A 17,722-nucleotide genomic window follows, 5' to 3' on the forward strand; every position below is an offset into this window, starting at 1 on the left:
TACTACATTCTCATAATTTCATTTTGCCTCCTCACGCATAACAGCCACAAAATTATTGGAGAACCTGTTTTAATTCGGAATTTATTAAGCGATAATATGGAAAAAAAAACAGATGTCAATTTTTTCTATGGTTTGTGGAGCACAATCAGCCAATTGTCTTGAAGCGAATGTTACAGTATTCCAATTTTTAGTTTAAAAAATCATACACGTTATGACTACACCTACAGGGAGCTGTACTAAAACATATCTAATGGTTAACAACGTCTGTTTAATTTCCACCCACGGTCTATTTAATTAAACACCATACGCGGATCAATGCAATCTACTCAAACCAGAAATAAACTATACGATTTCTTGGAGCGTATTAAGTAAATATAAACATACTGCCAACGCATTTTTGTTTTGGGGCCAGTACGTTGCTGTCAATTCTGATTGTTGCAAATTCCAACATTAAAATGACATACTATTTAAATATAGGTATAGCACGGCCGATCGTGGTCCATCTTCCAGGTCCATCTTATAGGCAAATGAAAATAATTAGCATCAAAGTTGTGAAGTGTAAGTACAGGTTTTTTAAAGGGTCGGTAACGCGCATCTTATTCGCTGGCATCTTACACCTCAGCAGGCGGGCCGTATGCACGTTTGCTAACGACGTAGTATACAAAAATATTAAAGAAGTAACCCAAATTCGAAGCTGTTTGGGAAATCTATTTGTCCCATCTCGTAAGTAGTTCAAAATAAAATAAATATGTAATTATTCTTTTTGTGAAATCTCATAAATTAAATTAATTACGTAATTATATTGTTTTAAACTTATCTCTTATACTTTAAGTGTTAAATAAAATGTGGACCCAAATATTAAAATTCTTTTCCTTTCTTTCACATTGTAGTAAACGTTTGGAAACTGAATTCCAGTGGACGGGTGCAAGCAAAAAGCTACTGTTGTCAGGTCTCGTTTGTATCACGCGTTACATCGGATTCCGGCACACATTCTTCTGCACAACGCGACAAACGCGACAGTTTTGTTCGCTGAACTGACCATAGATAAAGTAGATAAACCGACTATCGAATTCGGTTGACTAATTAACAATGAAAGTAGAATCTCGTTTAAAAGGGGAATAAAAGTTAAACACTTTTAAAGCCATGCATCCACCATATTTGCATTGATTTATGGTCGACGGACGGGCTTTTTCATTTCAATTAAAGAGAAAAAAAGTTGCGCAGTGTTTAAATGAATATCCGGAAACATTCATAAATTAATTTCGCTATTTGATAACACTAAAATGTGCAAAATAATATGAAAATATTCGTTAATAGAAAAGAAATATAAGGTGAATATTTTTAGCTTGTATAAGTAAACGAGTATATACTGTAATTCTTTACTGAAACGTTGTCATTTCAACTAGATAAGTAAATATAAAAAATGCACATTAATGACATACTTATAATTCAATCTTTACTAATTTATATACCTATACAACAATCTACATGGATCTAATAAGAAACGAGACCAAAAAACCAAACGAGAATAAATATTGTATTTTTATTATCTTCATTAAACTGTAAATGAAAGGCCTCCTGTTTATGAATACCTACCCTTGCCATCGCAATATTCGCTCGTCAAAATTAACTCAACAAAATTCAACTAAGTTTCAACAATAAAAATACAATAGGTATGTACTGTAACAATAAATAAATAACCATGTATTCTTCGAGCAATGCTTAGAATTCCGGTCCTTTTTTAACGCCTCTGTCGTATGCAAAACTCACAATTCATCATGTGATACAAGTTAGCAATCAATCAAGTTGTTATGCTACTTTGTTCGGAACGGAAACTGTCGCAGCAAGGTCGGAATATGTAACACTGCCTTAATAGGATGCACTTACGTTCAGTACAGAGACAAGAGGCGGTGTATACTTTAATCACCGTATCTATTAATAATGTAACATGCAATAGCATTACTTTAACATTAACTAGCAATAGTAGTTCAAGTCTTATATATGTAATAATAATAACAAACAGGGGGGCCTTTTCAGCCGCTTGGATTGACTACAAGAAGGCCTATGATTCGGTGCCTCACTCATAGCTGGGGAGGGTATTAGAGCTGTATAAAGTTGATACAGCTTTAGGAGCCTTTTTAAGCGCATGTATGAGGCAGTGGACTACAGTCCTTCGTCAAACAGGAGGCGGGGATGACCGCCCTGGCCCGCAGGATTTTATAAGGGTTGAGCGAGGAATATTCCAGGGTGATAGTCTGAGTCCCCTGTGGTTCTGCCTAGCTTTGAATCCCCTCAGCACCCTGCTGAAGGATTCGGGACTAGGTTGCCGGCTTCGGAGAGAGGGTGAAGTCATTTCTCACCTTCTGTACATGGATGACCTCAAATTATTTGCACCAAATAGCCAAGACTTGTTGCAGCTACTGAAAGCCACCCAAGTCTTCAGTAGTGCCATCAAAATGGAGTTTGGTGTCGATAAATGTGCGGTTATGCATGTACTCACAGCAGGGGAAGGTTGTAAATTCAACAAATTTACAACTTTCTGAGACAATGTCTTTCAGATCTATCTCTGAATCAGAAACCTACAATACCTTGGTATGTCACAGTCGTTGGGTATTGAGGACGAGGGTATTAGACAGTCAGTGAAGGAGCGCTTTTTCAGTCGGCTCACAAAAGTCGTTAACAGTCTTATGTCAGGAGGAAATAAAGTGCGCGCCTTCAACGCCTAGGTAATGCCACTACTCACATACTCCTTTGGCATACTAAGGTGGACTCAGACCGAGCTGGAAGCCCTAGATCGGAGGGTCCGACTAATGCTAAACACACACCGTATGCTACACCCACGCTCTTCAGAGGTCGAGGCTTCCTAAACGCCAAAGATCTCCACAACCGCGAGGTGTGCAATCTCAGGAATTATTTCCTTAACAACGAGTGTGGGATGCATCGTGATGTGGTGGCAGTAGACAGGAACCTCACGCCGCTCTCCTTGGCAAACAAGAACTGGCGCAAACCTGTGGTACTAAGTACTGCGGATCGCAAAGCGGCATGGGAGAGTAAGGTGCTACATGGGCGGTTCTACAAGGCCCTAACGGGACCCGACGGGGACCTCTTCGGAGAAACCGAGGGTTTTGCCTGTGCAATTGCGGACGAAGTGATGATGACGAACAACTATCGGAAATATATCCTGAATGACGGTACGGTCGACATTTGTCGGGCATGCCGCCGTCCCGGAGAGTCAATCAGGCATATAATTTCCGGTTTTTCTCATCTTGCTAACGGCGAGTACTTGCACAGACCTAATCTCGTAGCCAGGATTATTCATCTGCAACTTGCTCTTCTATACGGCCTTGTGGACCGCGAAGTACCGTACTACAAGTACTCACTTGCGCCAGTTCTCGAAAATGGTCGTGCCACGTTCTATTGGGATCGATCTATTATCACTGACAGGACTATTGTAGCCAATAAGCCTGACATCGTGATAATAGATCGATCGCAACGCTAGGCCGTGCTCGTCAACATCACCATCCCCCACGATAAGAATCTCGTGAAAGCCGAGAAGGACAAGTCCAGTAAGTACCTAGACTTGGCTCACGAGATAACCGCCATGTGGGATGTTGATTTGACGATCATTGTTCCGATAGTCGTTTCAGCGAACGGCCTCATAGCGAAGAGTCTCGACCAACACCTTGAGATACTCTCGCTAGGTGGTTGGATCAAGGGTAAGATGCAGAAGGCGGTAATCTTGGACACGACGCGGATAGTCCGGCGGTTCCTCTCTCTGCGGCCCACCGGCAGCTTGGCTGACGGCACTCTAGGTTAGGTTTTTTATAATGTGTTTATATCTTTTGTATTGTTTTGTAAGTGTTTTTATATTTTACTTTTATATACATATTGTAAAAAGCCTAGCCTAAGAAAAGAGATAAATAAAGGAAATAATAATAATTAATAAACTAATTAATTAATTAGTTTATTAATTTCATCCGCAGGGCAGCTTGTGGCGAGCTGTTGGGGAGTAACGACCCCACGGACCCGAGTACTCCCGAGAGTCAGTCAGGGTCTCCGGCGGCGAGTCACCGCCTGCCTCGATAACTAGTGAAAACATTGTTATGGCAGGTGTCCGGACGTCTTTGCAATAACCCAGTCTCTTTGTCCTCCCAAACTTCAATCCATAGACACTAATACTGTTCACTTTTACTACAATAGTCCCAATGCCTGTTGCGACCGGTTCATGGGTGTCTATTGTTGCGCCTGTGAACGGGTTCCAACAGGCGTTCTACATGACATTAAAGCTCTCCAAGGCGCATCTACGTGTTGGATCTATATCCCCACGCAAGCCTATCAAAAGACCGCGATTTATAGGCCCGTGAAATCCAAGCAGATACAATAATAACAATTCAGGCTATATACGTCCCACTGCTGGGCACAGACCCCCTCTCATGCGCGACCTCATGAGGAAGTCTTATCAATCAATCAATCAATATCTTATCAATTTAAATGTTAAATTACACGATTTACAATTTTTTCCGCATAAAATACAATGATAGGTGGAAACTTAGCAAAACGGGCTCCATAAAACATGATCTTCAAATTAGTGTGCCCATGTTTTATGTGAGTTTTTCAAAAATGGTTATGGGGTTTGGACATGCGTGTCAGTTAATAAATAAATAAAAGATCTAAAGATAAGGGACGAAGGGAAAGACACTTGTAATCACGGGATCATATTATGTATATTAATTCAGTAAATTAATTAAAGTTTATTCCCTGGAACTTGCCTATAAATATCAGAAGTATTATCGTCAAAGCTAAACAACAGGGAACTAAAGACGGAAACTACGGAAAGCTAATTAATTGAATTGTTGAAGAAACAGTTGACAATCACTATATTGTTTAGCGGGCTAAATGTGAAGGGCCTAAGTTGGGATTTACTAGGCGACCCATTGAGTCGTTGAGTAACTTTAACTAGTTAGGGTATTTCTTCGCTGCGTACGATAGGACGTTCAAGGAAAATCCGGCACACATTCCAGGATGCTAAAGGCTGTAGGAGATATTGCGAAAGTTTGATACCTAATTAGTTACACTTTCACTGGACTCAAAAGTAGATTATTAAAAAAAAAATATCAGTTCCGACATTTTACGTTATGTAAGTAATTTAATCTCTGTATCTGTAACATTTTACTTACATCTCTCCAAATCTTGTCCTAGTTGAAGTAGTAATTGATTTAGGTTTAAGTAAATAGGATCAGCCTATGTTTTATGGAACTAATATAGATTATATAAAATATCATTCAGGTTAAAGGTATAAAGTGTAACCAGGTAGTCTAACTACAATAAATAGGTACATTGTAACTTACGTGATTGAATGAGCACTAAAATCGGCCGTGTCCAGACTTACCTTCGGTCCGAAGGTGACTTATTTAAACCAATTAGCCTCGTGACAGACTAACGCACAATGTGCAGACGTCGTACTGAATGAGTAGAGGCAAGGCGTTGTTGGAGCGGAGGTCCCATCCGGCTAGGATGTTCGAGAAAAAAGCAACGCGGAAGTTTGAAGACGCAAAATTAAGGGCAATTACGGCCTCCTAGCCTAGTCGGTAATGTCCCTGCCTACAGAGCTGGGGGTTCTGGGTTCGAATCCGGACAAGGGCATTTATTTATGTCTGTATCCCAAATAGTTGTTACTCAGTTATCGATCTTAGGCGTTATGGACTTTTGGCTACTGCCAAAACCCCGAACCGCCTACCGTGGTTCGAAAAACGTAGAAACTATAGAGTCGCCAGGATAGCAACAATATAAAAAATCACGATCAAAACTCAATTCATGAAGAATAGAGTTACAGTGTGAGACAGCCTAGGTACTAATCTCGAAGCGATGAGCACGTATGATGACTGGAATTCCATAGAAGAAGAAAAAATCTAAAGAAAAAAAATTATCCGAACCATAGTTTTTGTTAATTTATTTAGTTATTAAGTTCTTAGTTATCCCTTCAGGTGGCATGCTACATCATTATTTTTAGAGTTTTTGGAATTGGCTACTTGACAGTTTTTTGCAAATAACGTTAATCGATCTTGATTTTCCTGAGGATCAAATGTCTATATAGGACTCATGCCATTTAAGCAACACAAAGGTCAGAAATGAGAGGTAAAGTCTGACGCTCGCACTCGACGGTTGAAATGCTTCTAACAAAATGATATTTAATTATATAAATGTATGGAAGATCAAAAAATTTGCTATTTTGACTCTGAAATATTACGTTTATATATATAGTTTGCATACAATTTATTTTACAATAAAATGTAAGGAATCGAATGATACCATTTTCTTTTTGAAAGTTAAAAAGAAATCTTTTTATGCAGCCTTGATTTTTTTTATAATTGTACGAGGTCCAAAAATAACACCACACTGTATACCACTTTATTTACTATTTACACTATTTCTACTACATACCATATATGACACTCACTGCTTATTGTTCCTTGGACCTTATATATAAACCCGGAAAAATCTTATCACTGCGTTCTAGAAAACGCGCGTTGGGAACAAAGTGCCAACTTATGATTAATTTACTAATTAATTTTCTTAAACAACAAATCGCTAAGTTGTGATTTTAAATCCAAATCAAAGTGTTAATTTCCAACAAAAACAACCATAATAAAATTTCAAAATCGCTACTACCAATGCCATCTATCGGCTAATTAAGTCAAACTTTTAAGTGCTAAAGAAATACACAAGATTAAAATAAATGGTTTCAACAATAATCTTAATATCTGTCTTTTTAAATTCCACTTTTTTTTATGGATGGCTCATTTTCTATTGATTACTAAGTACCCAATTGTAATTTTCCGTCAATTAATTAAATTCTAAGTGTTAATGCACCAGTTCAAAATAACCAACTGGGTATAGAATACGTAAGTTAGTGAATCTTAAACATTGACCATGTTCCGGCGGACGGCCATGATTACCGGCGTGGCGCAGGAGTAACCGGATATCGGACGGACACGGTTGGTCGGTGGATGTAAGCATACTGGACGTACCATTACACCTGTGTAATTATAATGTAGCTTACTACTATATAAGGAGTAGAGAAACTTGGGTCAGGATAGAACAGCCATTTTAGATATCGGTACGTATTAGGTACTAATGGTCCGGTTTGCTAATGCCCGGTATCCGCCAATTGTATTGTCATTTATACACGTAGTGCACGCAATTAAAATAATATATAAACAAAGCAAATCAAACCTTTCTCAATAGCAATGAAAATCCGACACTGTTTATTAAGTAGTAAAAAACCGGACAAGTGCGAGTCGGACACGCCCACCGAGGGTTCCGTACTTTTTAGTATTTGTTATAGCGGCAACAGAAATACATCCTCTGTGAAAATTTCAACTGTCTAGCTATCATGAGATACAGCCTGGTGACAGACGGACAGACGGACGGACGGACAGTGGAGTCTTAGTAATGGGTCCCGTTTTACCCTTTGGGTACGGAACCCTAAAAACTAGTTAAAATTGGTCCCTTATTGGTCCATGGGTTCCCAGCGCGCACAAGTTTTTTTGTAGAAATCGCGAAACATCTTGTTGACGTAACTGGTGACCGTAAAGCTGGTGGCTTCCTCACACAACGTATCAGCATTGCGATACAACGAGGAAATGCCGCCAGTATCCTTTTCAATGCCTCGAGGGCCTATTTTAGATTTAAGCTAGTTATTAGTAACACTACTGTATATATCCATTCTGTATGCTGTTATTGTAAACGAAATATGTCGAAGTTTATTAATTTTATGAGAATTTAATATTTGTGTCAGAAAATATTTTTGTGGCCTTCCTTTTATGGATAGGATAGGAGATGTGTATCTCGTTTTTTTAGTTAGCAACCGACAAAGTTCATAGTTACGAGAAACAACTTACGATTTGTAAAATATTAACAAAAATATAACAAAGACGAGATTAAACTATACTATAGAAAAGTTTTACCCACGTTTTACCACAGAAATTTAACATTCCTGTTTTCGACTGTCTTATTTCGTAAATTATATATTCTAATTAGAGGTGTATTGTATTCTAGGTCTTATTTAAAAGTTTAATTGTATTTTTATAGGGTCGCTAAATATGAAGAATAATTTATTCTGATTAAAATCTAACAAGACATTAACATTGTTCATGTATGTTTTTTACCAGATTTTTTAATAAAGCTGCAGCTATCAGTCAAACATGTTTATCTATTTACTGTTACAACGGCATAACACAGTTATTAATGGTCTACAAGGTTATGGAGTGGAGTTAAATATTTCGATTTTTCCTGATTGTCTAGGAATATCGTCCGATTTACATTCTTGGATACAAGTCCTCTATTCAAGGTCGACCACTGTAGTGGACAAACCGAAGCCTATTAACATAATGGTAAGCTGAGTAGAGCCTAATGTTTAAGCAAATTTTATGAAGTACTAATTTGGGCACGCAAAAAAGTTATCGGAGACACTTTAAAAGTGATTTTTCATATTCGTTTTGACCTTAGGCTGTGAGGTAAAGCGTGAATTTTACATATTTGGAATTGACCAAATGGTGATGCTGATGCGTAAACCGGAATATAAATATAAATATATATAAATATATTCATTAAAAGTTAACTTCTGTCATAGTTGTAATGGGCAATGAGTGGGTCTGGGGGCCAATTCGCAAATTGCGGGGATTTTTCTCTTTTACTCTTACTAAGACGTAGAGTGTCAGAGGAAATTACCCGCAATTGACGAACTTAGATTTTGAGGGTTATAGCCATGGTGAGGGTATTTTACTGTAGTATCACAAGACACGAATGTTTAGTCCGTGACACGGCAGTTTCTATTCAAAATGCAAAATACTGTACAAGCTGGTAATATTTTCTTTTCTTTTACTTTTTCCTAATCAGAACACGATACCGAATATGCCCTTAAACGGGTCCTCGCTATTTTTGTTACACATGGTATAAGTATTGGGAGACAGAGGAAGAGTCAAACAAAGATAAATCAGTGCGATGTCACAAAGATGTCTTTTACAGTCCGTTTAATTTAAGGTAAGGCGGTTACATTGGATGCGGATTCGCACGCCGCTCCAGTGTGCGAGCGGAACATAACAACGCGCATGGCGCTATCATACTCATACACCGGAGCGACGTGTAAATTCGCATCAGCGTAATAACTGTGTAACTCAGTACAGACTTTAAAATAAAAAAAAACGTCTGGAAATGCCATTATAAATGTCTTATTTCAGCAGTTCAAGTCTGTCATTGCAAAGTCTGTGCAGCTATAGGGTTAAACTTACTGAGAGACTATGACATAGATATAGCCTTTCCAATTGTGTGGTAGCTAACTGTACAGTCAGCGTCAAATACTTCGTAGCAACCAAAGTAGCCAAATAGTTCGGTACACCATATATTTAGTATGGTGTACCGAACTATTTGGCCACTTCGACTGCTACAGAGTATTTGACGCTGACTGTACAATAGAAATGGGAATCACGTTATATTTATATAGTATAAGTATATTTATATAGTAGTAGTTATTAAGTATATAGGAAGCAGTGGCGGCGCGTCACAAATATTCGTAGGCAACCCGGAGCTAATTTTGCTTTCCTTTTCTCTATAAACCAATCGTGAAAGTACTCAACGGGCTGAAATTAGACAAGCCGGTGGGAATCGAGTTCTTTGGACGATCCGCCACTGATAGGAAGGCCCTTGTCTCGTTAACTACATTACAATGAATTCGGGAAGGTTAAATGTCGTATGCCCGCAATAGATTACGGACGTCCCGATCCCACTAATCACTTGTAAAATTAACCGTCTATACAGAGAGGCACTTAGGTACGGGCCTTTATTAAGTACTCGTCTATCACGTGAAGTAGTTAAGTACTGTAATTAGTTGCTTGGATGTGGTTGGCAACTGTCAAAGATTTTTATAGATGGTGCCAGCATAGGTCTCTAGTTTGTTCTATGAGATCTGGTTTAAAGGGTGGTGGCATGTGCCGATGCTTGCCATTTGTAAAAAACTTCGACCGGCCAAACCCCAATGAAATCAGGGACCCTTCCACCCCTTCCCAGAAAAAAAACTTTATATGGCTTAGTCGTTAACGAAGTTTAAAAAGCCAAATGAAAGGGTTTCAGTTAGCAATGGGTTTGGTAAGCAAAGCCTTACAAAAGACCCTTTCCAAAACCCTCGAAGGGGATACCGGACCAGTCCATAATACAGATATATGATAAGTATAGGTATACTGTAAGGTTTTACTTAATATTTTTTTAATTGTCCAATATATAAATTTAAAAACAAAGCGGTTTAACGTCATAGGGCACACTCTGTCAGTCAATCAGGCTAGAAAAATTTAGTGTGCATGAAAATAGACATAAAAAAATATGTGTCAACACGAGCCAGAAAGTAAATAATGCATACTTAGATACGTATATACACATACGCTTACAGTTTAAACTTGTTATGTGTAGTTGTAGTTGTATTTACTCAAGTCTATATTCAACATATTCTGAAACTTAAAAGTAAAGGCAACTTTAAATGTGTAAAAAGGTGTGACCAATGTGAACTCGCATAAATATATGTTCACAATAAAGCAATATGCGAACGCGGTACTCTGTATAACCGATACCCACGCTTAATGACTTCTAATCATGTTTTGTGCCATAAGCCATTTAAGGCAGTCTACAACTTTGGTTTATAACTCGGGGACCACTCGACACTATTAATCTTAAAGGGTCTAATACTACTTTGGAATTCAATACACATACGCCATTTTGGGTCTAGCATAGAGTACCCACCTGTAATTAACTCTTTAAGGTTTTGTCGTGTCGCGGTCAAGTCTATTAATATATTATGTGACTTATATATATACTATAATAAGCAAGCCTTGTAAGTAAATATCTAAATTGATGGGAAAATTACGACGATTTAAATCTCGCTAGAGTCTGCTTTAACCAACCTTTTACTATGGAAATGCTACAATAAACGTCATATTTTCATTGAAATTTATTCAATAAATAACTTGGACTGACAATAGGTATTTAGAGACGGACAGATTGTTCAGTCTTATTTTTTTCCAAGACATCAAAAAAAGGAAGATTGCTAAAACATATCTATTATTATTTATGATTAAGAAAGTAAATAACGTAGGTAGTTAAATAATACTTTATCAAAACGAACGCATACCTACATTTAATTATTTATTTTGGGGCCATGGCACAACCCTATTTTAGAACAATATTTTTAGATTTTTTAGTTTTAAAATTTGTCTTACTGAAGGCATTCTAATGTATATTTTGATTGAAGATACTATATGTAACTTTTATCATAATACTTACGTATGAAAAATAGCAAAACGACGATATTATTTACTTTAATTTGCTTTAAATTATTTATTAATATACCTACTATTATATTTTTCGACAATGCATTATTCTAAAAAGCGCCATCTGTGACATATGCCTCTAACTACTCAAAATTTCACCGTCATGCCTGAACAGCGCCCTCTGTGATAACTCAGACTAACGAGTTAACCGTAGAGTCCACATGCGCTATCTGTTGTCGAGTAGAGGAACTAGGCTTAGTGTTATATCTTACCGGCTTGTCGGAGGCGGCGCTGGCGTCGCATTCGCACTGATAAACTGTCCCAATCTTCATCCATGTTTGGTTGTCCTTCTCGCTCCGCTGCAAATAGAATAACATCGTTAAAACATCTATTAGATTTAGATGATATAATAAGTTTTAATAAAGTTGAGATGATTATTTAGAGTAAATGTTGTTCTTTTTTTTCTGCTTAACTTTTTATGTTTTAATTATGTACCTAACCATGATTAGTTTACCTTCTTCGGTGCGAGTTCTAGAGTGCACGTGTGTAGCTACCCTCCTGCCTCCCGCCATGAAGTCGGTGCTCCGCTCGAGGTCCTCTCGTTTTCTTCGCTCCGTACCCCCTTTCTCATCTACCAGGCTCGCGTCGCTTGCTAGCGATTGTGCCTAAAAACATTGTAAGATATTAAAAGATGGTGGAAAATTGATATTCGTCTGAACGTAAAATGTGATTGATTCAATAGTGAAAATGCCACAAAATATTGTAAAGCCTGACCAGTAATATATGATCACGCGCCATATTGCGGAATTTCATTGGAACTAAATTTTTCATACTAAACTGACCTGTCATCCTATACATGAGAATAACATTACAGCGCCCTCCTGACAATGAACATGTATTTCGGGTTGGGCTTTAGGTAAGTTTAAGCATTATTCCTACATTATGAGCCCATCAACGTGCTCACTAGCGCCACACAATATTTATGATTATTTAAAAAGATAGATATTTAAAAGGAGGCCGATAGTATCTATATTTTGTATTAAGTACCTTTTGAATACATCATAATAGTTTTTACATTGCTGGATTCGTCAATCTAGGCGTCCAAAATTAAAACGGCCGTTTTTGTTACGAGTTCATACATAGATCGACGAATCCAGCAACATAAAAACTATTTTGATGTAATCAAAAGGTACTTAAATACAAAATACAGAACGTAACGGCCCCCTTTTTTTAAATATCTATCGTTAAATTTAAACAATCACAATTATTTTACAGTGGCGCTAGTGAGCATGTTGATGGGATCATAAGTGAAAACTGATGGTAAAATTATTAATAACATAACATATGTAACGACATTTATGTGATTTATGTCTAAACATATTTGTTTCAGTTAGTAGGGTCTAAACAGGCTATCTATTAAGAAGTGAGTATAATATGCAGGTATCACTTGTTGCGCACTGATAATATAATTCTGTACAGTCAGCTGCAGAAATAATTGACCCCCGTGAGAACAAATTTCTAAGTAGGGGGGTCAGTTATATCTGCTAGGTATTGTAATAGCTAACACATAAGCCTCTTGGTTGAACTATTAACTTATGTCATTTTATTGATTAATAAATATTCATCATTTTATTTTATCCTAAGTAAATAATACTTTTCGCCTTTATTTCGGCCCGATTCGAACTTTAAGATACGTCAAATATTAGGTCTAGATACGATATGGATCAGATATTATGTCAATGTCAAAAGTTTCTTCAAACAAAAACGTTCATATCCGATCCATATCGTATCTAGACCTAATATTTGACGTATCTTAAAGTTCAAATCGTTACCGTTAGTCTGCCTATGAATATCTAATTCCATAAAATGGTCACTGACGTGCTGTTTTTCAGGATTGGATTTTTTATTATGTAGGCACCTATTTATTTATATACATATTCATCTATAAATAATGTCATTCATATTACATGTCATCCCGAATATCTAAATACCTAAGACCTTTACATCTGTGACCGAAGACCAAGTGAGTACCCGACGGGTCGCAAATGTTTTAGATATTTTATAAAATAAGAACGTACCTCGTTCTTAGACAACTCCTCGTCGCAGAGTCGCTCTTGTTCCTTCGTATGTCGCGTCTCTGTGACTATCGTGCCGTCGGGACGCAGGGCCCGCAGCTCCTCCTGAAATGTTGAACAAAGTCAGTACACGCGCTATAACCCGCGCGTCAAATAGGTAGATATTAGTGAAAAAGTAGTCAAACATATCGGAAACATCCTTCAATGCTAACAAAGGTGTGTCACGATATATTGGCCACTTTAACCGTCACTATCTATTTGTCGCTGACTGTACTGTACTAATAAATAGATACACCATTTTAATGATGGGTAGGCTAACGGTTTTAGCACTTAAACTTAAGAGGTAAAGTCTAAGGAAAAAACGTTCTCCTTAGTTTCACATCCAAAACAGATGGCGCTGTACTGCCCCATCTATTTTGTGGTCACTGAATTGTCAAACGTCAACTTTTGACAATCAGAGTTACCGCAAAATGTATGGTCCTGTACAGCGCCATCTCGTTTACCTGTCAAATTCGAAGCATGAAATTGTCTTAGACTTTACGTATCTTACTCAATCAATCTATCTTTGGCTATCGGACAAACTATTTTAGAATAAGTTAATTATAGCTAGAGTTAAATCGCAAAAACTAGTTCTGCTACCAAAATTGTTTGCATTTTAATAATTTGGTATTTCTAGTGATTAAATCAATTTTTGGGAGTTCCGTCAACTTGCTTATGTTCACATCTAAATGTGACGATTAGTAGAGGGTAGGTTTGCAATCCAGATCCAACTAGCAGATCATCCGTACAATTTGGATTCTGATAGAAAATACTAGTCCTCTTAAAATTTAAAAAAGTAATTTTTTGCTACGCTTAGCAAATAAAAGTCCGTTTCCTTCCATAACATGTAGACGAGAAAATAATGAGACAGCCGTGAATACTAACCGTGTCATCAGTATTGATGGTGGTGTTATAGGTGGTAGTGTCCCGCAGCACTTTGGGCCCTCGCGGCACAAGGGCCAGGTGGTGGTCGGTCTGCGCCTTCAGAGCATCGCGGATGTCCTCTTCCGGAGTCTCTTGTACTGCCGCTATTAAAGCCTGGAACAAGCAAAAAGGAAACATAAGATAGAGTAACTTGTGCAAAATACATACAATAAATTAGTGCACAACATCTCAAAAGCATCTATCTCCATCATCATTATTATCTTGCAGCTCTTCAGTCATGAACATTATAAGCATATTAAATTTAAACTATATTTTAATTATAAGATAGAAAATTGGATTTACTAATATTTTATATTTAAACTTTCACGATAGGTTCATTATGTCATTAGTAAATCCTCAAATTTTGTTGAACCCAAACTTTTTTTAGAATCTATGACGCCTCGATTTTGACATTAACAATAAAAAATATCTGACACAATACCAAAACCATGTCACAATTTGATTAATTTCATTATAATGTCTGAAAACATTTTTTATACAAAAGCCGCAAAATACTGGGCTAATGTCCCAGCCACGATAGCCGGCGTGCTCGGCGGCTACGAGCATATCTCGGACATTGACATCAAGGGGTCCAAGGCCTTTCTAAATGACATACTAGCTCTTAAAAATGCCCCAGGAACTAAGTTGGCTCTCGACTGTGGAGCCGGCATCGGCAGAATCGCTCAAAACCTGCTGATTCCTCTATTTGACGAGGTTGATTTAGTCGAACAAGAAGAAAGATTCCTTTCCGCCGCCGAAAAAAGAATCGGTGAAACCAACAAAAGACTTGGGTCACTGTACAATGTAGGTTTGCAAAATTTTACCCCTCAGAAAAAGTATGACGTCATCTGGTGCCAATGGGTCCTTGGCCATTTAAACGACTTCGATCTAATTGCATTTTTAGAAAGATGTAAAAAGGCACTTAACACGAATGGTGTAATAATCGTTAAAGAGAATATCACTTCAAGCGAAGAAATAGAATATGACGACGAAGACTCATCAGTAGCCCGACCTTATAAACTCATGCAATTAATATTCCAAGAAGCTCAATTAGACGTGATCAAAGAAGATGTACAGGACGGATTTCCAGAGGATATTTATAAAGTTTATTCATTTGCTTTAATTCCGAATGAACTGGAGAAAAGAACATTTGTTTTAACCATCTGATTATGCATTTGTCTTGTTCAAATAAAAAAAAAATACAAGTAAATAAAGCATTTTACAACCGTTAAGCGTCTTCATCCTTACTAACATTTTGCGGAAATATCGGTGTGGCAACCGGAGCACTTGCACAGTCAACTTGCAATATATGTTTACACATTTGTATCTTATTCATCTGCAATAAGGCGAATATTGTATACATATTTTTGATGTTGACAGTAGTGTTCGCTAAGGCTTATCGGAGATGCAATGGAGAATCGTGGGCTGAATTCGTGATTGTGACGTTTAATAAAGTAGGTTCGCAGTAATCGCAGACGAGCGGCCCAGCGACATTCGCAAGTGCATTTTCCGTTTAGGTACAAGTTACAAAATTATTGCATTACTGTATTAAAGGAATTTTCGATTGAGTTGAGAATTTGATTAAAAGATAATTCAAATAAAACCACTTGACTGGGCTATTTAAGATGAAAAATCTTCTAAAGCATTGAATAAAATTTATTGCGTCGAAGATAAACAAGAGCCCTGTAATCATTTTTGTAATGTTTTTATAGTGTATTATTTTATTTATTACGAAAGTACTTAAGTATTTACGAGAGACTAAGTTCCGTACTTATATTAATTATTTTAGAGTTAGACCAAGATAAGTCGTCAATGATTTTGATAGCACACGCAGTGCAAGTGTTATATATACGTCATAATTTTATAGAAGTATGACGTTTAAAACAACACTAGCACTGCGTGTGCTATTCAAACCTTTACAGACTTGTATTGGTTTGACTTTAAAACTTTTTCCTGTGACGCACAATGTGAACGGAGAATCTTAGTATCGTAAAGGCGCAGATACCTACAAATCACTGATAATTAGTTTGAGCAATTGATGTTCCATCAAAGAACAGTTAGCGATGGATATCGCACTACGGTCTATTATTAGGGCCGCCAATCATGGAATGGAGAGGTAAAGCCATGCGAATTGACGTTTACAGTTACCTCGTGATCGACCTGGTATTCATTTCGAAATGATGGTCTTGGTGCAAATTTTGATGGCTCTAAGTGTTTGTACGGTACTGTTTTGTATTCTATTAGCAAACCAATGCAGCTTTGCTAGCTTTATTATCATTGTTTGTATTAAATATCAATCAAAATGCAAAATGTGTACTAAATACGTTTGCCCGCTGCTGCTAAATAAGGAATGTGTAAAATGTAATTTTACTTTTCTTTTAGTGCATTTAGTTTAGTGGTTTAAATTCAAAATTAACTACTTATTTTGGTATCAATAGATACTTCAAGGACTTGTATAAGTATAGTTAAACCATTTAGAATCTCTGCCTAATTCTCACGTAGTATGTCAATTTAACAAATATTAGGCAGACTGTACGGTGATCATAAAAAAGTCTACACGGTCAATTATTAGCTGTTAACTATTATTTTCTAAGCCTCTTGCCTTTACACAGATAAAAATTTCCTAGGTACAGACGTAAGTTAATTTTATCTGATGTTTGAGGCAAGGCCTCAATTTATTTATTTCTTCGACTTTTTATAATTCTTATTTCGGCTACTAAAATTTGGTCGTGATTCGGCGCCCTGATCATTATTCAGATCAGGTCTGGTCTGGAACGGCCTTTCTGCTCGGAACTCATTATTTCCGTCGCCGGCAGAACAAAGAAAAAACTGGCAAAATCTTATACTTTAGAATAATTTAGGAAGTCAGCGAACTTTCGTATTTATTATCCCGACCGACCTGAGCGTCGTTATTTTTCCCTAAAAGCTATTAGGCATTTAATAAATACGTATAGGTATAATATCTAAGTATTTTTCGAGTGAAGGTCTAAGAAAACATGTTCTGTGAAAAGTTGTGTAAGTAATTAAATCCTATAAAAGCTAACAACATAGCCCTTTTTTGGAAGGCAGTAGGGTAAAAAAACTAAGAAAGTTTAGAACAAGTTATAAAGTTATGACCTAGACTGTTACAACAAGAACCGCCTTACTTGTAATTATAGTATCGGTTAAAAGCAAATAAAAATATGTAGCAAAATTTAATTGGTTCTATATTATTAGCTTCGTGTATACCAGGCTATTACCTGCCAATCAAAAGTAACCGTACACGTTTATACACTTCGAATAAAAAATATAATTGATTCGTTTTATTTATTAGCCGAAATACGCAAAAACTCGACTTATATAATTTATATCATTACATATACATTAAAG

The 17,722-nt window shown here is 37.0% G+C and overlaps 2 protein-coding genes across 3 annotated transcripts in view; one reads left to right on the forward strand and one right to left on the reverse strand.

The window, feature by feature from the left end:
• The window catches only part of LOC133524180 (zinc finger CCCH domain-containing protein 13), a 155,264-nt gene that overhangs the window by 9,202 nt on the left and 128,340 nt on the right, over window positions 1–17,722 (reverse strand). For both annotated transcript variants that reach the window (XM_061860051.1, XM_061860049.1), the window contains 4 exons: window positions 14,315–14,467; window positions 13,394–13,495; window positions 11,830–11,980; window positions 11,588–11,674 (listed from right to left, as the gene is read on the reverse strand). In XM_061860051.1, coding sequence (XP_061716035.1) covers window positions 11,588–11,674; window positions 11,830–11,980; window positions 13,394–13,495; window positions 14,315–14,467 — 493 coding nt within the window. The remainder of the gene's footprint in view (window positions 1–11,587; window positions 11,675–11,829; window positions 11,981–13,393; window positions 13,496–14,314; window positions 14,468–17,722) is intronic.
• On the forward strand, window positions 14,774–15,585 carry LOC133524182 (N-terminal Xaa-Pro-Lys N-methyltransferase 1-like). Its single transcript, XM_061860053.1, has one exon. It carries the CDS (start codon window positions 14,831–14,833, stop codon window positions 15,518–15,520), a length of 690 nt encoding a protein of 229 aa, XP_061716037.1. The 5' UTR covers window positions 14,774–14,830; the 3' UTR covers window positions 15,521–15,585.

Source organism: Cydia pomonella, chromosome 13 (assembly GCF_033807575.1).
Source record: "Cydia pomonella isolate Wapato2018A chromosome 13, ilCydPomo1, whole genome shotgun sequence".
Lineage (NCBI taxonomy): Eukaryota > Metazoa > Arthropoda > Insecta > Lepidoptera > Tortricidae > Cydia > Cydia pomonella.